This window comes from Protopterus annectens, chromosome 10.part0 (assembly GCF_019279795.1).
Source record: "Protopterus annectens isolate FY-2018-M chromosome 10.part0, PAN1.0, whole genome shotgun sequence".
NCBI lineage: Eukaryota > Metazoa > Chordata > Ceratodontiformes > Protopteridae > Protopterus > Protopterus annectens.
The window spans coordinates 1656547769-1656573219 of NC_056744.1; the positions used below are offsets into that span (position 1 = coordinate 1656547769).

General features: G+C 40.3%; 1 protein-coding gene across 1 annotated transcript in view; it reads right to left on the minus strand.

Moving 5' to 3' along the window:
• The window catches only part of LOC122814379 (zinc finger protein 845-like), a 281439-nt gene that overhangs the window by 13643 nt on the left and 242345 nt on the right, over positions 1–25451 (minus strand). Inside the window, exons 12-13 of the mRNA XM_044086963.1 lie at positions 24424–24550; positions 8261–8383 (exon numbers count right to left, since the gene is read on the minus strand). Of these exons, the coding sequence (XP_043942898.1) occupies positions 8261–8383; positions 24424–24550 (250 nt within the window). The remainder of the gene's footprint in view (positions 1–8260; positions 8384–24423; positions 24551–25451) is intronic.

The window sequence follows — 25451 nt, forward strand, 5'->3', positions numbered from 1 at the left end:
TGAGCAAACTCTGGAGTCATCTATAACATATACTTTCCAGGGGGAGAGATTTAGTAGAGTATTGCCACATTAGTCTCCCTTTTTTATACAATGTGGTGATAAAAGTTCCAGAATACTAACGCTCATGGGGCACGCTCCAGTGTACTAATACTCACGGGGCATGCTCCAGAGTATTAACAGTCAAAAGTCAGGCAGAAGATATGTTTTGAGTAACTTCTGAAACCATGTGACAAGCCCTCTTTTGAGGAAGCAATGCAAAAATCATCAGGTGGAAGGGGTCTTTTCTACAGATGTGGTTACTATAGCAATTAAACCCTTCCAAGGTGGCATGTGGATGTGGCTGAGACCCCTCTACAAATGCTCAAGGGGATACATATTTTGGAGGTACTGTGGTTAGTATGCCTTTTCAGGATTAAGTGGAAGACAGGGCAGTACATCTTGACTGGCAAAGTTAGACTGCAATGCCCATTTTAAAAAAGGGGGCAGGAGGGCATGCTTCTATTGCAGACAGTTGACCCTCCTCAGCTTCACTGAGAAAAGCTATGAAAGAACACAGGAAAGGAGATGGTGTCCAACAGGTGCCCCTCTGATTCAGAAACGGAACTGTAGATACCACACTGGATGTAAAAGAGTGGATCAATTCTGTCTTTGCACAAACACTGCAAAACTCATGGGAGTTTGCTAGTTTATATAGTAGGCCTGCAGAAGACATATGAACAACTATCCTTGAATACCACGTGAGATGTACTAAAACTGTAAAGGTCTCACTGTTTTCACCATTTAAGCCACATTTTCATTAAGCTGCATATATTTAAGGTTAGCATAAGAATCTGCAAAGGGTGTACGTTGTTTCCCCATTTGTTTATGATTTTCTTAGGCTATCAATTTGCAGCTGAGGTTTGGAGAAAAATCATCTAGAAACAAGAGGATTACATACCTGTTGCTTGCAGAAAATGTACTCCTGGTGTCAAATGAATGCTCTATGGTATATAGTGCAGTAGTTCACAGAGTATGACGTGACTGGGATGAAAATCTTTAGCTCTACATCAGAAGTCTCTCCTAGGAAAGACGGGCTTGATCACTGCAGGAGAGAGGAAGCACAGATCCCAAGTGAAGAAGTGCACATATCATGGGGTCTGTTCCTAATCCTGGATAGAGGGGAATCAGTGATTGACCAATAGATGGGTGTAGTGGCAGTACTGCAGGTGTTGTACTGGCCTGGGGTACTGCAGCAAGGAGGCCAGTCATAGGATGCAGCTCTCAGGTTATTGGTTACTTTACACCCTCATCCTGACTTATGGTCATTAACCCTGGATGATGACAGAAAGGAAAAGCACAAGCATGCAGGCTTTCTGGGTCCACAGCCCATCTCTGAGCACAGCTCCTCCTCCTCCAGGTTAACAGCAGTTAGCAGCTCAGGTAGCATTGGTACCTCCCATTGGAATTTACCAAGCACAGACCAATGCACACCAGGGTAGCTATGAAAATGTTGGATAGATTATCTCTCTCGGTATGACAGGAAACACCCTAGGATCCTACTGGATGAGTTGGGGAGTGTTGTTGAGAAGTCTGGTCTAGTCTGTCCTGCTCAGGTTAATACCACCTTCCTCACTGCAGCAAGCACTTTAGAATCAAACAGATGGAAATGTATGCAGTGAGGAATGGTCAGGCCTTTAAACCTCTTTCTATCAACAGAATCATAAAGAAAAGTCTTTATAATCTTAGGTACATAAACAACTACTAGACACAGTCCAGGAGAGCACTGAGGGGCCTAACCCAATGTTCCAACTGCTCAGAGCGGTCTGGTTAACTGACCTGCTCAGTCACAGCAAGCAAATGGAGGCCCCAAAAAAAAAAAATCAAACCCTTGACTGCAGCAAGCATCTCACTAACAGCTCATAGCCTTAATCCTCGCCTCCAGTTGCTACACTTGTCAAAAGCAAAGACAAAAGTCATGGCCAGAAATATACAAAACATCTACAGACAGTTTATACTTCGTAGGAAGACTGATAAAGAAGTTGTACTACTCACAAACAACGCCAACCTCGGTTTTATTACTGATACATTAAACTAACTTAGATATTTTAATTAGTTTGAATTTGCGTTTATGGTCCCGCTGAGCCTTGGTCTGTTCCACTGTCTTTACACATACATTTGTGTTATTGTTGGCTTTCTACTCACAAACAAGTTGATAGTGGCACATAAAATGCAGCATAAAAAGAATGTATTATGAAAATTATTACTAAGTGACCACAGAATACAGGTTTATATAGTAAATGAGTCACACTAGAGGGATACTGGAGAATGGAAATAATTAGTAGTAAAACAGCAGACAAAAGGGAGTAGGATGAGGCAGCTGTACGTATTAGAAATATTTAAATAATATAAATCACATAATATTTAACATGGAAGGATCCCTAACATAGTATCCTTAGAGATAAGATTAATAACTTGACAATAGTGGCCTTTCATTGGCTCAAATATTTCTGAAGGTGATATCATAAATTTCATTTCTTACATGAAAAAACAAACACAATAAAATAGTTACTGATAATTTAAACATGCATGTCATATAAACTGAATGTTTTCAGAGATACCTTGAATAATATATATTTAAAAAGTCCTACAGAAATTGGATACAGCCCAGCAAGAGATGAAATAATGCTCTTGGCAAAGCTTGCTTAAATACGCTTTTAACACATCACACACTGGGTATACGGCATCTGAAATAATGAACCGATCACAAAGTACTATCTTAAGAAATGTTGCTAGGTGAAGACATGAAACAAAGGAATAACGACATTGCAAATGAGAACATTAGAAATATAAAAAAGTAAAAAATAATAAATATAATATATACTGCCTAGAAGACTTCAAAGGAAAATGGTTGATTTGTAATGTAAAATATAAATACTGCAAGAACAAAGGGATAACAGGACAAACATGAAATATAATAGAAAGCACAGTAATATGTTACATATCTCTTAACCTATTACAGCAAATAAATGTAGACAATGCCTCAAAAAATGGGGGGAGAAAGGCCAAAAAATAGGAACACATTTTAAATACTGCTCTTATAAACTTAGAAAGTTGCTAGAATCAAACTACTTGTGTTACTATACATTTTCTGAAGGATGTGAAGTCTGAAACTCAAATGATCATCACTAGTTATTTTTTTTAATCCTTAAATTATCCCAATTATGTGTAAAAAAAAAAAAACTATTTTTATGAGGAACAGAATGAAAATATGACGCAAAAGTCTGGACATTCTGCAAAAATCTGCATAGCTGACAGACAAGGTTACAGAAGAAAAAAGAATAGAGAAGAGAAGAAGAAAAGAATAGAGAAGAGAAGGGGTTTAGGGTTCAAATTCTGCAAAGTATCACAGGAAGTTCGAGAAATGAACAATAAAGTATCAGGAAAGAACAAGTTACATAAAAACAGGACACAGACTAAGTAAACAAAATTAAACACAGAAAGTTTGAGAAATGAACAATAAAGTATCAGGAAAGAACAAGTTACATAAGAACAGGACACAGACTAAGTAAACAAAATTAAACACAGAAAGTTCGAGAAATGAACAATAAAGTATCAGGAAAGAACAAGTTACATAAGAACAGGACACAGACTAAGTAAACAAAATTAAACACAGAAAGTTCGAGAAATGAACAATAAAGCATCAGGAAAGAACAAGTTACATAAAAACAGGACACAGACTAAGTAAACAAAATTAAACACAGAAAGTTCGAGAAATGAACAATAAAGTATCAGGAAAGAACAAGTTACATAAAAACAGGACACAGACTAAGTAAACAAAATTAAACACAGGAAGTTCGAGAAATGAACAATAAAGTATCAGGAAAGAAAAAGTTACATAAAAATAGAACACAGACTAAGTAAACAAAATTAAACACAGAAAGTTTGAGAAATGAACAATAAAGTATCAGGAAAGAACAAGTTACATAAAAACAGGACACAGACTAAGTAAACAAAATTAAAATATGGAAGAAAAAAGACAGAGAAATGAGTATAAGTGCTTTAAATATCACTGTAAACAGAGTAAATGGTTAAAAAAGATATGATACTACAAATGGAGTTAAATAAGAATGCAGAGATGTTATATGTTTTCAATAAATAAGATTTACGTTTGATGATAAAAGGAAATTTATTTAATTCATGAAATCATAATGAGCCAAGGTGTTATTGTTGGTATATAAAAAAAAAGAGTGGAGTTAGGATGGCAAACCAGGGTCACTGTAGACAAGGAATAATAGCATATACATACTGAAAAGATTTGAAAAAGGAATGATACAGACTGTTCACAAATGCACATCTGAATGTCAGACTCTGGATTATCAGAGAAAATGAAAATGAAACTAACAGCAGTGAAAAATGTGTGTGTGTGTGTGTGTGTGTGTGTGTGAGAGAGAGTGTGTGTGTGTGTGAGAGAGAGAGAGAGAGAGAGTGTGTGTGTGTGTGTGTGTGTGTGTGTGTGTGTGTGTGAGAGAGTGTGTGTGTGTGTGTGTGTGTGTGTGTGAGTGTGTGTGTGTGTGTGAGAGAGTGTGTGTGTGTGTGTGTGTGTGTGTGTGTGTGTGTGTGTGTGTGTGTGTGTGTGTGTGTGTGTGTGAGTGAGAGAGAGAGTGTGTGTGTGTGTGTGTGTGTGTGTGTGTGTGTGTGTGTGTGTGTGAGAGAGAGTGTGTGTGTGTGTGTGTGTGAGAGTGTGTGTGTGTGTGTGTGTGTGTGTGAGAGAGAGTGTGTGTGTGTGTGTGTGTGTGTGTGTGTGTGTGTGTGTGTGTGTGTGTGTGTGTGTGTGTGTGTGTGTGTGTGTGTTCACAGTATCCTATTATAATGTTCTCCTTGACAATACAATTACCAAAATCAAAATGTAGGTGTCTTTGTAGGATGTATGTGCAAAGGAATGGCACAAAAGGGGAGCCCACCTCTCGAAAAGTTAACACGCTGCAGAGGTCTCTGCGAAAATTTCCAACAAACTGAAGAAGTCTTGTATTTGGAGACGAAAGTGCTCAATAAATTTTACTTTTCTAACCTGTGGAGTTTGGCTGCTTACTTCTACTTCCTTTATTAAAAATGATACTACTCATATAAGCACTATTACGGCAAGTTCCTTCCAGAAAACCTCATTCTCGTCTCATTGGGTGGTTGATGTTACCCTTGGAAGACTGCAGAAGAACCTGTACAATAGCTATGGTGAAGCCTTTCGTACCCCTTAACAGGATGTCCAGCCAATAATGTTTAAAGAAAGTATGGACATAAATCCATCTGGCTGCACCTAGTATGGCCTGTGTCCACGCTTCTAAAAATGATTATGGCAGTTGATGTTGCCCTGCTCTTGCGGGGTCTTCTAATGGACACAGGTGCAGAAAACTTGAGTCAGACATTTACATATTGTCTGTTTAATAAGTAGGTTACCTTCTTTACTGGTAGCAAATGAAACAAAAAAAAAATGCTCTGGTTACCTCAGATCCATGGTTCTAAGCAAGTAGTACCTGAAATACCAGTGAAGATCCAAGGAATGAAACATCTGGTCCTCTTTCTTCTGAATAATAGTGAAGAATAGTGGAAAACAGATGATTTGGTTTAAAGACAGTTATGTAATGATTTTAAGCTGATGTTACAGCCACTATTATTAGGGTTCCCTTTAAATCAGCGAGTGCTTAAAATAGCGAACGCTGATTTGGCGACCCCATTAGGAATGAAACCTTAAAATCCCGAAGACACAGAACAGCAATTTTTTTTCCCAGGAAAAAAAAAATCACTGGGCCGTTTTCGGGACTTTGTCATTTCCTCCACTGTGGTGCAATCTTGGATTTGGTATATTTAAGTCGGGGGGTGAGGGGCGAACTTTTTTTCCCCCGGGAAAAAAAAAAAATCGCTGTTCCATGTCTTCATGATTTTCAGGTTTCGTTCTTAGTGGGTCAATAAATCAGCATTCGCTATTTTAAGCATTCCCTAATTTAATATAGACCCTATTATTATTATTATAATATAATTAACAGGAGTAGTGGTAGCTGGCTCAACAGGGCACAGAAGTCTGTTTTCCTTTCAAACTGCATGGTAAAGCCATCATTCTTTGGGGAGGGTGTAAGTGGAAAGCCCTCTTAAGAAACAAGTAGGTTGACTCCAAATATAGCTGAAGGGTACTGCTGAAAAAAAGCATCCTTCCTATATCAGGTTCCTAATTCTACCTTTGACCTGTGTGTGAGAGAGAGAGAGAGAGAGAGATTATGTCATGTCTGCTTATTTCATTTGTAAATATCTCATCTGTAATATGCCTTCTTTGTTATTACTTATCTGTCTACCTTGGAGCTTTTCTCCCTGGGCCTCTACTGAAAATGGAGATTAATCCAGTTGGACCATCCCGGTCAACAATTGTAAAATAAAATAAATAAATAAAATAAATATTTAATAAGTCTGATTTCTTAGTACTGGGCCTCATGGCTTCCTTCAAGAGTTTAAACACATTCTGTGTGAACAGGTGTCCAAAGAGTAAGTGTCATTACCCAGGATGTCAGCTTGAGGGTCTGCAGGTTAGTGTGTACCATGGACCCCTCTGAAATGAGTCAAAAGGGACATATGCGGTGACAGATTTTTATTTATTTTTCCATTGCTAATTTCATCAGCATGGAGAACACAATAAAATGGTCTAGCAACAGCACTTCTGCCTTTTTCTTCCCATGCTTTTTGAATCACTTGGGGGGGGGGGATAACCATAGAGATGAAGGACTGCTCAGTTGGAGGAACAGACATGCACTTTCCCAGCTTTCTTGAAAGGTGGTACTCAGCAGAACTTCCTCAAGTTCCTGTTGCTCCCAGAAGCACAAATTTCTGGTACCCCTTACACGTGGGTTACATCTAAAAAGGTATCCTCATCTAACATCCATTTTGAGGGTATGCTGGGTAAAATGTGTAAGAGACTAAACTCACTGCATACAGGTTATAGAGGGATTTCACATTTCTTCACAAAAAATAGGGTTTTAAACTTTCAAAGAAAGTAGCCATGCTTTCGGCAACACTGGTTTGGTATATGGTTTTCTGCTTTATTTTGGTTATCAGCAAGGTGGATTCCAAAGGTTTTGCTGCAATATTTAAAACTGGGCCCATTGTAGTCTACCAAAAACAAGTTCATTGAAAAAGCAAGCTGATCACAAGAAACGATATCAACTTGCTTTTCTGAAATGACATACTTTTCTGTACGGATAATCCGTTCACAACTTGTGTGGAGACAGTCAGGTCTCGTGTACTTCCAGACTTTAAATAAGTAAACTTATTCTGAGGTCAAAGCAACTGGGGTCAAGGGTAACCCCCAACTATAGCAACCTCTTTAGCAGTATTCTGTTGAAATGAATATTCATTATTCAAGCATTCGGTCACTGGGATACTGGATGGATCCCTCACTTAATTATTTCTAGAATTAAATCCATTCTAAAAGCCACCATTTTGCAATGATAAAAGTACCACAGAATGTCTTTGAATAGGGTAAAATGCTTGGAAATTATTACAAATTATACTTTGCAAAACTGTTGTGATTATTACGTTTTTAAATAATTCTATGCTTTTTATGTAGCAAACAGGTTACAAATGCCGCATTAAGTGCGGTAAACTAAACACAGCAAATGTAAGAACTGCAAAATAATAAAATAATTTAGAGTGGGTTAAACACGATCACCAGACACTAAGGTCTTTGCCTTCCACATGCCCAACGCTACTACGGTGTGTATCAAACTCAGATGATGCATCACTGAAACACAGTGGCCAGTCTCCAATGTATTAGTGAGTTGTGGGCCATCTGGTTCTGGTGTCGGATACTGTGCACCATCCATTTATAAATGCAAATGCTGCATGACTTACTGATGCCATGTGACAAAGTCCATATACATCTTTATAATTATCCATTCAGTCCAAATGTGGAATTTTTACAAGATTATACTCAAAGGTAGTAAAGGTGGCCCTGCCTGTAATGTCCATGTGTCTTCCATACATAAATCACCTCTAAGTTTAGCATTACTGTCAATGTTATAAATCCTGTTTAGGTTTAAAAAGCCCACACAACTTCACATGCTTATACTAACAAACTACCATTACTTTTGTGCCATAGCATTTAATCCTCACACTTTGGGACTTTTCTCTAGTTTTCTAGAGCAATAACAACAGCAGTAAGAAAAAGAAAATGCAAAATACACAATCACTAAAGCGGTTTACTTACTCCGGAGGTTGTCGATCAATAAAGCTGTTTACTTACTCTGGAGGTTGTCTTCAAGATGACCCTTCTGTTCTGTGCACTTTTTCCCCTCCACATCACCCTCTTGCAGACGATTTTCTGCCTTTAATAGTAATAATAGTGTCTTTGGATGAATATCGTATCCTGTACATAAACACATAATAGTATAAATTATATTTTAATTTTATTTTAGTAAATGGGATGTCTAACTAAGCAAGGTCTATTTTCAGTGGAGCATCAAAAACAAAAGCTGAACAGGCAGATACAACAGGTTAAAAAAACAAATATATACATATTTACAGATGCAAGAATGTGCTACAATATTTAATACAAGAAGGAGTTTACACAGTCAAAACGTACATGGAAAATCAAATTATGCATAGCGGAGCTTTATGGGTAAGATGTAGCCATAATGACCAAGATGGCTTATGCTATAGGGATAGCAGCATATCATTAGATAGACACATACGAAGGCATTAGAAGAGGAAAGTGAGAACAGTTGGAAAGAAGAGATACCACGGGGAGAGGACAGAGAAAAGGTGAGAGAGGCATGCAGAAAAAGAGATACCACGGGGAGAGGACAGAGAAAAGGTGAGAGGCATGCAGAAAAAGAGATACCACAGGGAGAGGACAGAGAAAAGGTGAGAGAGGCATGCAGAAAAAGAGATACCATGGGGAGAGGACAGAGAAAAGGTGAGAGAGGCATGCAGAAAAAGAGATACCACGGGGAGAGGACAGAGAAAAGGTGAGAGAGGCATGCAGAAAAAGAGATACCATGGGGAGAAGACAGAGAAAAGGTGAGAGAGGCATGCAGAAAAAGAGATACCACGGGGAGAGGACAGAGAAAAGGTGAGAGAGGCATGCAGAAAAAGAGATACCACGGGGAGAGGACAGAGAAAAGGTGAGAGAGGCATGCAGAAAAAGATACCATGGGGAGAGGACAGAGAAAAGGTGAGAGAGGCATGCAGAAAAAGAGATACCATGGGGAGAAGACAGAGAAAAGGTGAGAGAGGCATGCAGAAAAAGAGATACCATGGGGAGAAGACAGAGAAAAGGTGAGAGAGGCATGCAGAAAAAGATACCATGGGGAGAGGACAGAGAAAAGGTGAGAGAGGCATGCAGAAAAAGAGATACCATGGGGAGAAGACAGAGAAAAGGTGAGAGAGGCATGCAGAAAAAGAGATACCATGGGGAGAGGACAGAGAAAAGGTGAGAGAGGCATGCAGAAAAAGAGATACCATGGGGAGAAGACAGAGAAAAGGTGAGAGAGGCATGCAGAAAAAGAAATACCATGGGGAGAAGACAGAGAAAAGGTGAGAGAGGCATGCAGAGATAAGAGGAGTAGAAGGGAGAAGTGTGGAGATGCAAAGAGAAGAAGGAAGTAGGATGAATGAGAGGCAGTACGTAAGGGGATGACAAGATGAGATAAGGTAGGATGAAATAGGGATAAAGGGGTATGCAGGATTCATGCAATATGACCTCACTGAGTGCAGCTGCACTTTGTTTGGGTAAAGAGGTGTTCCTTAAGCTGCTGTCTGAAGTCCAAGTACTTGTGGACGTCTGGGACTGAGAGAAGACTGGAGCCCCATAGTTCAGGTGCTAGGATGGAAAATGCACGGTCAGTTCAATAAAGTTTTGTTTTTGGAGTTAGTAAGGTGGGCCAAGATTGACAGATACCCGTGAGATTACATGTAGGGATTTTGATGAGAAGTGTATAAACATAAACTGAATACATTACATGACTTATTGAAGGCGAAAGAGCATACAGATGTATCTCTCTTTAATGTGGTTAGAGTATGCTATATGAATGTAATTAGGGATGTACTCAAACGTGCTGCACTAAATTAAGTGACACTGGACCGCGTTTTAAAATGTTAAAATACAAACTCCAAAACTGCCACAACCTTCACACGAAGATTGCTTTAATAACAAAATAAACGGTGAACGCTTTCTCATTTAATAATACTGCTTCATCAGACCAGTTTAAACACAAAACAGTAACACTTTTAAAATACAACAAACCCAGTCCAGAATAAGAATAAAATAATGCGATTATAATGTAACATCTATTTCATTCATTTAAAAGTCTGCTTACACAACTGACCAATCAAATCATTCAAAAACGCCAAGCCCCTAACTTGATGTCATAATGGGCATTACAAAAAGGTTTCTTGATCCTGCCAGTCATATTATTTGCATATACCAAGCCTCTTCTTTTGCTTCAGTGGGAGTTATTTCAGAACAAGTTTGAGAGACACTCATCAAGTGTGTAAAAGGAGTTTTCAATGAATGAAATAGGTGTTATGTTTTTAATCACATGATTTTATTATTATTCTGGACTGGTTTTGAAGTATTTTGAAAGTGTTACTGTTTTGTGTTTAAACTGTGTCTAATGAAGCATTATTATTAATCGCAAAAGCCCTCACCATTTGTTATTTTGTTATTAAAGCAGTCTTCATTGGAAAGTCTTGGCAGTTTTGGAGTTCTTATTTTAAAGTTTGCTTGTTGCCTGTTGTACTCCTGACTTTTACCCAGTGGTCTGTGTTTGTCTTCATTTTTTCTTGTGTTTTAAAATGACAAGAAATGTTTAAATTATTTAACAGAAGGAGAACTTGATGCATTTTTAACATTTCTGCTTTCCTCAACTTTAAATATTTGTAAACATCGTTCAAGTAAGTTAATTTTTCAGCTTACATTTTTCTTTAAAAAAAAAAAAAAAAAGTTATCCATAACTTGGATGCCTCTGGGGACAGTGTTATAAAGGTGACCTCAAAGGCTTGGAAAACTAGTGAAACATCCTTTGGTCTAGACTTCCCTAATTCTAGGAGGTCTTAATACCTTTTATGAGATTCTGAGACATCCTCTGAACCCCCATTTTACAATGTTCCTTCAACAGATCAGCCCAGGGTTTCCTTAAAGAGCCTAGCATGAGCCATACAGACTGTGCTAAAAAGGTGCTGCTGCCATCATTAGTTAATTTGCGATTCAGAGACATGTTAACTTTGACAAGGAAAAAAACTCATTATTGGCCCATCTGCATGTCTCTGAATTGCACTGATCATTGCTGATCTGAATGTCACGGTAGTAAACTGCTGCTCCTGTAGACCCTGGCATTCTCCCAGTCACTCTCGTGCACATACATACACATATATTCAAAAAAAAACACACACACACACACACACACACACACACACACACACACACACATGTGTTCCATTAATTTTATCAGTAAGGTTATCTGCATGATTTCATAAGCCAGCTACACTACTGAGGGAAAAGTTCATGTTAAACTTTTATTTCATTCCACTGAATAAAATTAGTATTTATGCTGAACCATTTTGTCCAGTTTTGAGGAGGTCTTTGCTTTACACTAAAAATTAGTAGACTAGATGGGGAAAGAGGAGGTCTTTGCTTTACACTAAAAATTAGTAGACTAGATGGGGAATTAAAGTGCACTGGTTTACTTTCCAAAGCAAGTGCACATACATTTTTAGAGTTATTAATAACCTCCACATGACACACAATACCATTTTATACAGTTCGTGATGTAAAAGGTGTGTAACTTTTGCATTTTATTTAACTGATAAACATATTACTGAAATCATATTGGCCGACTACATAACTGAACCAATTCAAGCAGATGTTTGCCACCATCTTCATTTATGCTTTCCCAACGATACCATGCACTTCTAATTCATGACAATGTTTATAGTTACTGTGACTTTCTACACAGTTGTCTTTTGATAGCATTACATCTGAAAATGGTACAAAATCACAGAAGTTACTCCCTTAAATCTTTTCAGCTTTTCCCGGTTAGGGGTCACCACAGTGGAACTCCGGTCCACTAATGACTGACAGTAGATTTTTATGGTGCTGAGTTGCCAGCTCAACACCCAACCTTCAGCGAAGGGAAGCCCATTCACACATATCTTTCGGGGGCCACTCGACCGTGGGGAGGACATGCAGACTCCACACAGAAGGCACTCCAGCCGGGAATTGAACAGAAGAACTTCTTGCTGTGAGGCAACAATGCTACCACTGTACCACCGCGGCTTAACTACATAGTAAATAATAAAATAAATACAGAAAGTAGGGTTAGTGACATACTTCATTCCCAAGTAAGAGGCACTTTAAGCAGGAAGAAATGGGGGGTGAACATCTTACACAAAACCCCAAATGCATAGTGTCATCCTTTATCCAGGATACCTGTAGGATAATGCAGATGAACCTATAATAATATAGATTATTTTAATTTAAAATGTTGCAAATGTGCTGCATCTTTGAGACCCAAGTAAAAGTCTCAAGTTCTCCACTTTCTTACTTTGTGATTCTGAACAATTCACTCTTTTTAGTATGCAATACATTAGAAACACCAGTTACTTGAAGAAGCTAAATGGCTAGCCATAAAACAAAGATCTAACCTACTTTTAAGATTTCAACTCTAAAACTACTCCAGCTCCACATATTTACTCCCCTCACAGCTAAACGCCACGAAAAATAAACTCCTCATACAATCCAAGACACTACTCACAAGCCATCCAACTCTCATTACCCTGAGAACACACAGCACTCCACATGCTTTCTCCGTTTAGGCGCCTACTCTTTCGGAAGCACCCTCTACTGATAATAAGGAAATCAACACGTATTCCAAATTCAGAATGCAACAGAACGTAACACCAAAAGCACTTCATAAAAAGGCAAATCCTCCTGCTTCAACACGGGACATATCACCTGACCTATCTCCATTCTGAGTCTCAAGATTCACTGAAGATTGACCAACTTTAGAAATTAATGTAGATATTGTACAATGCGCATTGAACTGTGCTTGTTCATTAGAATGTATATACACATTTTTTTCTATGTAATTAGTCTGAACTATTCAGTTATTGCTTACATTTATGTAGTTTTTTTTTTGTTTCTGAAATGCTTTGCATTTAATCTAAGCTGAGCCTGAAATTGGTAAATTGGTCAATGCTGGTCAGTGCACGACCCCGCTAAATAAATATATTTAAATAAGACAGACTGAAAAATCACAGTATGTACACCTTGTTAAATAGGAAGAAGAAAGGGGGATATATGGCTAGCTCAAGGGGAGAACTGATTACTTAAGGGGTGGTTGCTTTAAGCAAACATGACAAACAAACAAAGCTATTATGCAGTACACAGAGACTGTAGATGTAAAAGGAAGCATGACTTTATTTAAACAGTGGTAAATATCCACAGTAATTGATTTAAAAATAGTAAAACAGAAAACATCAGAGCAATTTAAGCCTGACAGTCACATCTGTAAATAAGTCACTGAAAGGAAGGAAAGATCACTAGAGGTGGTGTACAGTCAGTTTAATTTCTCCAAGTCTTTTGGGGTTCTAATACCATGACAGGAATAGCCATCTTTTGGGTTACTAATATCATGATGGGAATGGACCCCATTCCTAAGTCAAAGTACAATTAAAGTTCATTAAATTAGTATTGTTTCAATCTTTGATGTTAGCCAAAAGTGCACTTCAGAGCACGCAAAACATGACCAGAACTGACTCCTCCTGCAATTCAAACAAATACATGTATTGGTAAAATATTGAAGTATGATTGTAAATTCTTTATTATGAGACCCATTGCTCCTACTACTATTGGAACTGTCTGCGTATCCTTCCACACTGCCTTTGTTTCTGCCTGCAAATCCTGGTATTTTATGACTGTGTGTCTCCCTGTATGTAATACACTATAATCGCTGGGTGTAGCAATTTCAATAATAGGTTCATAGGTAGGTACTAGGCTATCTGCCTGAAGGCATTTATAAGCCTAGCCAGAAAGTGTTGGCTTTTGCCGGCCCATTAGATTAGTTCCATGTGCCTTTGTCCAGCAGAGCCACTGAAGTGATCCCCGGGGTATACTTTCGGTTTCCCATCCACTCGTCAAGGTTTCTCTTGAAGAGGGTTAGCGAGGAGCTCTGCTTAATGTAGATTGGAATCCTGTTCCAGAGCATGGGAAGTCTTTGGGACAGGAATCTATCCCTCCAGCATGTCCTCTTTATTGTTGTGGTGAGGTTTAGATCCCTAGAGTGTGTGGCTTGAGGGGATATGTTTATCTTAAGGTGGAGCATGTCCATCAATTCTGGGTTGAATATGGTCTTGTATGTCAGGCAGAGATCACCTCTGAGTAGGCGGCATGCAACCAAGTACAGCTGGAGTTTCTTCAGTTGAGCTGCATAGGGCAACTTTTTGAGGCCAGTGATCCTCTTGGTGATGTACTTCTGTGGTCTTTCCAGCTGCTGCAGGTGTCTTGTAATGTACATCCCAAATGGGGCGTTGTACTCTACCATGGGTCTGATGAGTGATGTGCAGAGGGGCACAATGACCTCATTTGATCTGGATGCAAACCACTTTGGCAATGTAATTATCAAAGGTGAGGTTACTGTCTACTTGGGTCCCCACATCCCTTATTACATCTTCCATATTTAGGGGGCTACCACCTATGTGGTAGTTTGTGGGTACTATGTTTTTTCCAAAGGGGATGACTATGCACTTTTTGGCATTTAGCTTGAGGCTATGGTTTTGACACCAGGTATCTGGCTCAGAGAGATCCTTTTGGAGGATGTCTGTGTCAGCTGGAGAATCAATTACAGCCCCTAGTTTGCAGTCTGCGAACTTGGTAAGCCATAGTCCTCCTGTGCTTGCCTGTACCTCTGAGAGGTATATCCCAAACAGGAGGGGTCCAAGGACTGAGCCCTGGGGAACACCACTTGAAACCGGTTTAGAGTCAGACCTAGCTCCCACACCTCTTACCATGTAGGTTCTGTCCGTGAGCTAGCTGGCAACCCATCTCGTGACGTAGGGGTTTATGTTCAGGCTGGTGAGCTCATCTATAATACCTGAATGGGGAATGGTGTCGAAGGCCTTTGCGAGGTCTAGGTAGGCTGTGTGGACCACCTTTCCCTTGTCTATAGCTTTGGTAACCATCTCAAAAAAGTCCACCAGGTTTAGGAGACATGATCTGCCCTTAAAGCCGAACTGGGTAGGGTCCAGTGTTTGGAGGTTCCCAATGTCTATGTTAATGAGATCCATGATGATGTGCTCCATAGCCTTGTAGACCAAGCTAGTCAGGCTTATAGGGCAACAGTTCCTGGGGTCTGTTGTGGCTCCACCTTTGTGGAGCGGAATAACCATTGCTGTGTGCCACTTTATGGGCACGTAGCCTGTGGAGAGGCTGAGTTTGAACAGTGTGTTCAGGTGAGGGGTTAGTTCATCTTTGAGCTTGTGTAGGATGCAGCCTGGGACACCTTCCAGTCCCATTGATGCTCTGTGTTTTTGATTTTGGAGAGGGTTGTTTTAACCTGAGTATCTGTGATTTCAGGGGCACTAATCAATGCTACTTTTGTCTTCTTTTCATGGACTACTATATCTGGTTTTCTCATATATTTTTTGAAATGTTGGTAATGGGTGATCCCATGTGATATAAACCATCATTTACTATAATGCTTTGTGGCTCACGTTTCCAATGCTTCTTAGCTACTTTGATATTATAATGTTTGCACAATCCCCAATGCAACGGTCTTGCCACATTATTATGCCTTTCAATATACAGGCCTTCTGCCATTAGTGTATCACACCAAGCAACAGCATGTGCAACCATTTCCAATTCTGTTTTACAAAACCTGCATTTGTTTGTTCTCAGACATGTTCACTGGACTTTGTAAACCAACATGTATATACTCCACTATCCTGGGCCACCCATATCAACCTTTCGTATTTTGGTTTAAATTCACCTCTCCTTAACCATTCCTGTGCTAGATCCTGAACGATATGAGGTTGCTCTTGCAGTTCTGTACTTGCAACTTGATTTTATGCATTTTCCACATTTCTTGCCATCTCATATGATCCTTCACCTTATATTCTTTCTTTTGTTTTTTGGCACATTCAGTTGCTGCCTGATTTTTATCTACTTCTGGCTTGATTTCCATTCCTGCTTGATACCAATATGCTTCTGCTAAACTAAGCAGGGAAGTCATCTTAGACTTATTCTCCTCATGTTTTAAAACTTTCACTAATCTTTGCATCTTGTGAGGTCAGCAGATGTATAGATTTACAGTCATAGGACTGCATATATGTAATTAATTTCGAGGGGATCCATACCTCCTTCAGAAAGGGGAATATATACAGTGGATGTAAAAAGTGTACAATCCCTGTTAAAATGCCAGGTTTTTGTGATATAATAAAATGAGATCATAATAAATCATTTCAAAACTTTTCCCACCTTCAATGTGACCTATAACCTGTACAATTCAATTGAAAAACAAACAAATCTGTTAGGGGAAAAAATATAAGAAATAAAAAATGTACAATAAGCTGGTTGCATAAGTGTGCACACCCTTAAACTAATACTCGAAGTACCTTTTGATTTAATTACAACATTCAGTCTTTTTGGGTAGGAGTCTATCAGCATGGCACATCTTGGCAATATTTTCTCACTCTTCCTTGCAAAAGCGCTCCAAATCTGACAGACTGTGAGGGCATCTCTTATGCACAGCCCTCTTCAGGGCACCTCACAGATTTTCTATTGGATTTAGGTCTGGGCTCTGGCTGGGCCATTCCAAAACTTTAATTTTTTTCTGGTGAAGCCATTCTTTTGTTGATTTGGATGTATGCTTGGGGTCCATGTCGTGTTGAAAGGTGAAATTCCTCTTCACCTTCAGCTTTCCAGCAGACACCTGAAGGTTTTGGGCCAAAAATCACTGATATTTGGAACTGTTCATAATTCCCTCCACCTTGAATAAAGCCCCAGTTCCAACTGAAGAAAAGCAACTCCAAAGCATGATACTGCCACCACAATTCTTCACCGTGGGGATAGTGTTCTTTTGGTGATGCGAAGTGTTGTTTTTGCGCAAAACGTACGTTTTGGAATTGTGGTCAGAAAGTTCAACCATGGTTTCATCAGACCATAATACATTTTCCCACATGCTTTTGGGAGAATTGATGTATTGTTTTGCAAATTTTGGCCAGGCCTGGATGTTTTTCTGTGTGAAAAAAGGCATCCATCTTGCAACCCTACCCCATAGACCAGACATATGGAGAATACGGGAGATTGTTGCCACATGTAATACATAACCAGTACTCCTTCAGTTTTGCTGTAGGTCTCTTGGCAGCCTCCTGACCAGTTTTCGTCTGGTCTTTTCATCAATTTTGGAGGGATGTTCAATTCTTTGCAACAGCACTGTTGTCCCATATTTTCTCCACATTTTGATGACTGTCTTCATTGTGTTCCATGGTTTATCCAATACTGTGGAATTTTTTTGGACCCTTCTGACAGATACCTTTCAACAATGAGAGCCCTTTAATGCTTTGTAAGCTCTCTGCGAACCATGGCTTTTGCTGTAGCAGGCAACTGAGTAAATGTCAGAAAAATCCTACTAGGACAGCTGAACTTTATTTGAGGTTAATCAGAGTCTCTTTAATTGATGGCAGGTGTGTACCCAAGAAGACAATGCTGTAATTAAAGCAAAAGGTGCTTCAACAAAGTATTAGTTTAAGCGTGTGCACACTTATGCAACCAGCTTATTATAATTTTTTTTTATATTTTTCCCCTAACAGATTTGTTTTTCAATTGAATTGTACAGGTTGTAGGCCACATTAAAGGATGGGAAAAGTTTTGAAATGATTTATTGTGGTCTCATTTTTTTATATCACAAAAACCTGGCATTTTAACAGGGGTGCGTACACTTCTTATATCCACTGTAATCTTGGTATACTCAGATTTTTATAAATGATATGATAAACATGAAGCATTTTTCTTCTTTTCTAGTCCATCTGTTCCAAAACCTTTTAGGGGCCAGTTAAACACCCCAAAAAGTACAGTTGTGTACACTTACTATAAATGTAGATGTTCGAGTGTATTCACTGTAGCAGTCATCACACTTGGGTTATCCTGCCAGGGGTAGCGCTCAGTCGGCCCAAATACCAGAGGCTTAGTATTTCTGTGTCAGTTGCTGTCGCTCCAGGACTGACATTAGGTTGTCAGTGGTATAAAATCAGGCAGCCGATGCCATTACATGAGTTTTTCTTGCCCTAAAAGTCAGGAGCCCCCAAATAGGGAGCTAGGTTATGGTGGAAGAACACCACCAGTAGAAAGTATATACCAAAAATGCTTGTAGAGAGTGAGGAAGACAGAGCATGAGGGAGACAAGGGGGATGGAGGGTGGGAAACCAGGACCGCAACAGTAAATACACTCAAACATCTACATTTATGGTAAGTGTACACAACTGTACTATATTCTTCATGCTTCACTATTGCAGTCATCACACTTGGGTTGATTCCCAAAGCTGAAGTAAAGGGTGGAGGCATTCAAGAAGAGTTGGGGCTGGCTAGTATACCCTGCAAGACTGTGGTTGCAAAGCCTGCCCTGGATTTGGAAAAGATAGGCAGGTGGTAATGCTTGGTGAAGGTATGAACAGAACTCCATGTTGCAGCCTCCAGGATGTCCCTGGTAGGGATCCCTCTGAGGAAAGCTACAGAGGTGGAGGTTGCCCTTGTGGAATATGTCCTGACCCCCTGTGGGGGTGGTTTCCCATGGTGTTTGTAACAGAAATGGATACAGTGTGCTATCCATTTGGAGATGATTTGTTTGGATATGGCCTTGCTCTTCATCCCTGCTGCAAAGCTGACTAGCAACTGGTCAGTTTTCCTAAAGGGCTTAGTCCTATCCAGGTAGAATCTGAGCTGTCTGTGCGCATCTAAAGAGTGCAGGATCCTTTCCCCCTTATTTTGAGGCTTTGGGAAAAAGGTGGGCAAATGAATAGATTGGTTGAGAGCCACACTGGACACCACTTTAGGCATGAAGGTTGGGTTAGTCCTGAGGTAGACCTTGTCAACATGAAAAATGATGAAAGGTACCACAGCCATGAGTGCTTGTAGCTCTGAAACTCTTCTAGCTGAAGTGATGGCCAGAAGCAAGGCTCTTTTCCAAGAGAGGAATTTTAACTCTGCTGAAGCTGCAGGCTCAAAGGGGGGGCGGGGTAGTGTGAGCTTTTCCAACACAAAATTAAGGTCCCAAGCTGGGGCAGGAGTTCCTCTGGGTGGCCTTAAATTGTTAGCCCCTCTTAGGAAATGTTTGATGAGAGGGTGAGAAAAGAGAGGTGTCTCTGTGCTGTAATGAGCAGAGATGGCAGAGGCATCAATTTTAATAGAAGGGAAGAATGGGCCCCTGTGCAGTAGATCTGCTAGGTAATCCAGGCTGAGAGGTAGGGAGGGCTGTGCTGCATTAGCTCCCTTAGCCCGCATCCAGGTGCAATACCGTTTTCACTTGTCAGCATAGGATTTTCTAGTGCTAGGGCATCTGGCCTCATGCATAATGTCCAGGACTTGCTTGCTTAGGCTGGCAACTGGAGGAGAGGTCAGGGAATAAGCCAGGCTGCCAGGTTCAGGGTCTGCAATTGTGGATGCATGAATTCTCCATTCTGCTGGGTGAGGAGATTTGGGATCTGAGGTAGGTGCCATGGAGGCAGGAGTGACAGACTGCACAGCAGTGGGTACCAGTGCTGGCATGGCCAGTCTGGGGCAATCAAGATTGCTCTTTGTTTTTTCTCCCTTATTTTGAGTAGTACCCTTGTGAGTAGAAGTAGAGGGGGAAATGCATAGATCGAGAGGTTTACCCACTGGAAGGATAGGGCATTCACTTTCCAGGCCTTGCTGTGAGGTTCCCTGGTGGAGAATTTGCTGAGCTGGTGATTGTTGTGGGAGGCAAATAGATCCACCTTCGGGGTGCCCCATTTCCGGGTTATGAGGTTGAAGGTGTTGTGGTCTAGCTGCCACTCGTGTGGGTCTAGGAGGTTTCTGCTTAAGTTGTCTGCCAGAGAGTTTTGGGAGCCTGGCAGGAATTGTGCTAGCAGGTGAATTTGTATGGCTGAAGCTGTGTGCCAAAGGGTCATGGCTAGCCTGCAGAGGGGATAGGAGTGAGTTCCTCCCTTCTTGTTGATGTACCACATCACTGTGGTGTTGTCTGTTTTGATCAGTAGAGGCCCCGGGGAGATTAGGGGTCTGAAAGCTGTCAGGGTGTGCTGAACAGCTAGCATCTATTTTTGGTTGATGTGCAGATGCATTTGATTTCGGCTCCAGTGGCCCTGAATGCACCTGCTTTCCAGGTGTGCACCCCAGGCATAAGCTGATGTTTCTGTGGTTAGGGTCTGGGTGGCATGGGGTTGTGAAAAGGGAAGGCCCTTGTTGTGGTAGCATGCTGCTGCCCACCAAAGAAAATCTTTCCTTAGACAAGGTATCATAGGTATGATAGTTTCCAGGTCCTGAGAGTGTTGACACCAAAGGCTTTTTAAGTACCACTGAAGTTTGCTCATATGCAGTCTGACATATGGAATGAGTTGGATGCAGGAGGCCATGTACCCCAGGGCTTGCAGGATTTTCCTTGCAGATAACTGGGTTCTGGTGCCTAGTTGAGAGAAGTAGCCTGTCAGATAGGCTTGTTTTTCTGCAGTAAGGAATGCCATCTGGGATGCTGTGTCTAGGCTTGCTCCCAGTAATACAGTTTTTTGAGTGGAAACTAGTTTGGATTTCTTTTTGTTTATAGTGTACCCCAGGGAGGTCAGTAGGTCCTTTACAAAGGTCAGGTGCTGTAACAGCTTTTCTTGACTGTCTGCCTGAATCAGGCAGTCATCTAAGTAGGGATAAATTTGAATATTCCTTTGTCTGCAAAAAACAATGGCAGGAGCCAGGCATTTTGTGAAAACACTGGGAGCAGTGGATAAGCCAAAGGGAAGTGCGGAGAACTGAAAGTGCATAGATCCTGCCCCGAAACATGGATATTTCCTGCAAGAATCCCTGATTTGGATGTGTAGATAGGCCTCTTTTAGGTCTAGGGAGGCTAACCAAGCATCCTTGGATAGCATAAGAAGAAGCTGCTGGAGGGTGAGCATTTTGAATTTTGGTAACACCAGGAATGTGTTTAGAATTGATAGATCAACGATTGGGCACCAGGTGCCCTCTTTTCTGGGTGCCAGGAAAAGCCTGGAATAGAAACCTTGGCCTATCTGGTCTGCAGGAACAGGCTGTATATCGCCCTCGTGGACAGCAGGGAATGAACTTGGTTTTGGACCTCTGCCCATTGGTTTGGAGGAAGATCTGGGAACCCTTTTGGGGTTGGCAGTATATGTAAATAAAATTTGCATCCCTGGGACACTATGCTGAGTACCTATTGGTCGTTGGTAATGGAAGTCCAGTTTTTGCATGAAAGGAGAGTTTTCCTCCTAGGGGCACAAGCAGGTGGGCAGAGGTAAGGAGTGGAGTTGTAAAGTCATTGTGAGTTCTTTCCATAAGGGAGTGGCTTAGCACTCCCTGCTTTTGAAGTGGAGGAACTCCATTGCTTATCTCTGCATTCCCTGGGGCTGATGTTTGGGGGGTCTGCTTCCCCTAGATCTTGTCTGAACTGGCCTTGAGGGGGCTGGAAAGGACCAGTGCTTGGAGGGGAAATGCTTACTGAACCTCAGAGGCTTGACTTGCAAGAAGTCTTTAACTGTCTGCATAGATTTAGCTTTTTCTTCCATCTTTTTTTAGTTTTCTAAAATATTCCTTCCTAAGTTTTAGTCACATCTGTTCATGTTTTATTGTTGATCCTTCAACAATTCCCAAATATTTATACATTCCCACCTGTTCAGGTTCTTTTATATTACATTACTGTCCCAGACTAATATTTTTTTAGTGCTACAGCTTTTGTGTATTTATCAAAACCAAATGACATTCTTATGTCATCTCAGAAAGTTTTGACCACTTGCAGTTGTGCTTTCAGTTTCTCATCTGATTAACTATACAGTTTTAAATCATCCACAAAAAGAATATGAGAAGTCTTTACACTTTGTTGTTTTCTGGGAGCCAAATTGTAGCCATGACCTACTCTGTTAAGCAGACAGCTTAATGGGCTAAAGGCAATTCAAAAGGGCAGTGGCCGACTGAGGGCTACTGCAAGCAGATAACCCAAGTGTGATGACTGCAACAGTGAATACACTCGAACATCTACATTTATGGTAAGTGTACACAACTGTACTTTTTGCTTTCTCCTTTGCATAAATATTGCACCATATTAAATCTCTTTTTCTTTCCCATCTTCATATTTCTTCTTCAGATGTCTCCTGTTCTTCCTGTTTCTCTTTACTTGGGGGACTCACTGTTCCATCTTGTTGTGACATAACCTGTGTTAAGCTTTCTACACTAAGTCCTTCACTTTGCAGTATTCCATAACTTCAGCTTCTATTTTTTTAACTTTACTAATCTTCTGTTCTACAGTAACCCTTTTTGATCTTAATTTTTTGTATTGTGAAATTTTCCATATCTGGGTACATCATCATCATCATCAGCCCCGTTTCCTATTTTTTCTTCATGGGCTCAGGGTATCGTGTTAACTGTCTTCAACTCTCTCGATTCAGTGCCACACTCTGCCTTCTTCAAAACTCATGCCTGACTGTCGCAGATCTTCTTTCACAAAATCCATCCACCTCTTTGTTGGACATCCTCACTTCCTCTTACCTTCTTCCTGTCTGTCTCAAATCTTCCTCACCAGATTGTCTTCTGCTTTTCTACACATGCCCAAACCACTGTAATCTGTTCTCTTTTATCTTTTCTGCAATTTGAGCTACTTTGGCTTCTCCTCTTATGTTCTCCTTTCTTCGTCTGTCCCACAGTGTGCATCCTATCACCTTTCTCAGGCATTTCATTTCCATCACCTCTAGCTTCAACTGTTATGCCTTTACTGTCCAAGTTTCTGTACCATACAGTAGTACTGGTCACACCACTGTCTTGTACACCTTACTTTTCAGCTTATTTGGCATTCTTCTGTCATAGACTAAACCTATACTCTGAGCCATTTGGCTGCAGCCCCTCTGATTCTAGCTTTTACCTCTTCATTCAGACTACCCTATTTGGGTGCCTTTGCCTGTATTTCTCTTCAAATATCTTTGGAGCTGCTTTTCTGCACTAATTAGGCGGCACAGTGGTGCAGCGGTTAACGTTGTCGCCTCACAGCAAGAGGTTCTCCGGTTCGATTCTCGGCTGGGGTGCCTTCTGTGTGGAGTTTGCATGTTCTCCCTGTGTTCGCGTGGGTTTCCTCCGGGTACTCCGGTTTCCTCCCACATTCCAAAAACATGCATCTGGAGCATTTCTCCCCGGGCCTCCGCTGAAAACAGGCTCTGTGGAACCTAGTCGGACATTCCCGGTCAACAAATGTTAAATAAATAAATAAAAAAATAAAATAAAAAATTAACTTGGCTTTCTCCTTTGCATAAACATTGCACCATATCAGATTGCTCTTTTTTTGCCCATCTCCATGTTTCTTTTTTATATCTTTAACAAATCTCTAGATTTTCTTTTTATGTTTTTGCACTTCCAGAGTCTCTTTTTTTTCCAAATTGCCCAAGATTTCTTGGTCTACATAATGTTTTTCAAGATTCTACTGTATTAATGAACACAAATTTGGATTTGAAGCTTCTGACAGCATTTTTGAGCAAGTATTTGTCTTTCTACTAATTTAGCTCCGAATCTTTTTGTACATCTTCTGTCTGGAAATTCTGGGCTTCTTGCATAATAGCAACAATACATCATTTATTTATTTATTATCCTCAGTAGTCCACTCAATCTTCTTTATGGTTCTTTTTTAGCCTGTCAGTTTTTGTAGACTACTAATTCCATCTCCAACAAGGGGGCATCTTCCTGAGCCTGGCCTAACCCCATTCTAGGAATGTTTTTGTGTCTTAAGGATTCTACACTGTCATCTTTTCCGGTCCTGGCACCAGTCTGCCTATCATGATTGGGGAGTTTTTATTCTGGGACTTGTGCCCCCAGCTATCTTCTTCATTTTTAACCTACTTCTGTCCATGATATATACTATATAAAATACAGCCTGTATAACCGTGTCTCCTTGGTGAGATTTTGTAAGAACAGGGTCCACCCTTGAAGGTACTCGCCAAGACTTAAGGATGAATTTAATTCCAGCAATACTACTCTCCTTTGCTTGTTGATTTATCATCTCTCCATTTGGATTGTATACAGTCAGTAGGGAGGACTGTTTTAACATCAAATAAAATGAAAAAGTCTGAACTCCATTAACCCCAACAAAATACACGTCTGAATAATCCTAACACAGCATTTTAATATTACACATCAAACTCTACCAGACTTACTTCCCAAGCTACACTTACCTACTGAAACCAAGTTTTCATAGTTTTGTACCATCACTTCTCTATAAAGCTCCTTATCTTGTTTTCTTAATATCTTCCACTCTTCTTCTGAAAAAGAGACGGCAACATCCTCAAACGTCTGTGGCACCTGAAAAAGATGCAAAATACATTTCAATTTTTCTTTTATTTCGTGCAACATAAAACATTGCTGCAATTTTTTTTTTAATTAGAGTTCAGGTGGTCTGGACTAGAAGATCCCCACCACGTCAGTCACAAATTTGTTACCCAAGACATTAAAGTAATACATCGTGTAATATACAATATTTCGTAGAGAACAGAAATTATACTAATCCTAGTCTAGGTGTACATACAAAAGAGAATGTATATAAAATATACAAATCTTTAGAATATAATTCATTATGTTATCAGGCTTCACAACAGTTGGGTGCTTTCCATTGCAGATAGCGGTTATCTCAATAAGGTGAATGGTATCTCTGGAAAAGAAAATGGCATCCTTTACAAGTGCAAAATCATGAAGCTTGCCTTAATTTTAGAAAGCTGGTTCAAGATTTGTTCCTATGATCCACGCCTGGCATACAGGGCATTGTCAGACCTTACTCTGCTGGACCTCCTGCATATCCACAAAACAAACAGCACTAGAATTACCCATTGTAAAGACTTAAACCTTGCCGGTGATATAAATAGGACCTGCTGGACAAACAGGTATGTATCCCAGAGGCTACCCAATCTATGTAACAGGCTCCCCACTCATGTGAAGCAGAGTTCCTCCCTAACCCGGTTCATGTGCAATGGTTTGGCATCCATGTCTGTAATGACACAGGCAACCTGTAAATGGTTAATCTTCCAGGCCCCTGCATGTAAATATTTCATCTCCCACACCCCTGCTTACACTCATCAAGGGTATCAGAACTTGTCAGAGATTTGGGATGCATGGCTAGGCTTAAATAGGCCCTTGTGGTCATTAGGGTCTATATTATTTCTTCGTCAGCTTAGGTTGTCGAATGCACAATGATCGACACCAAAGCATC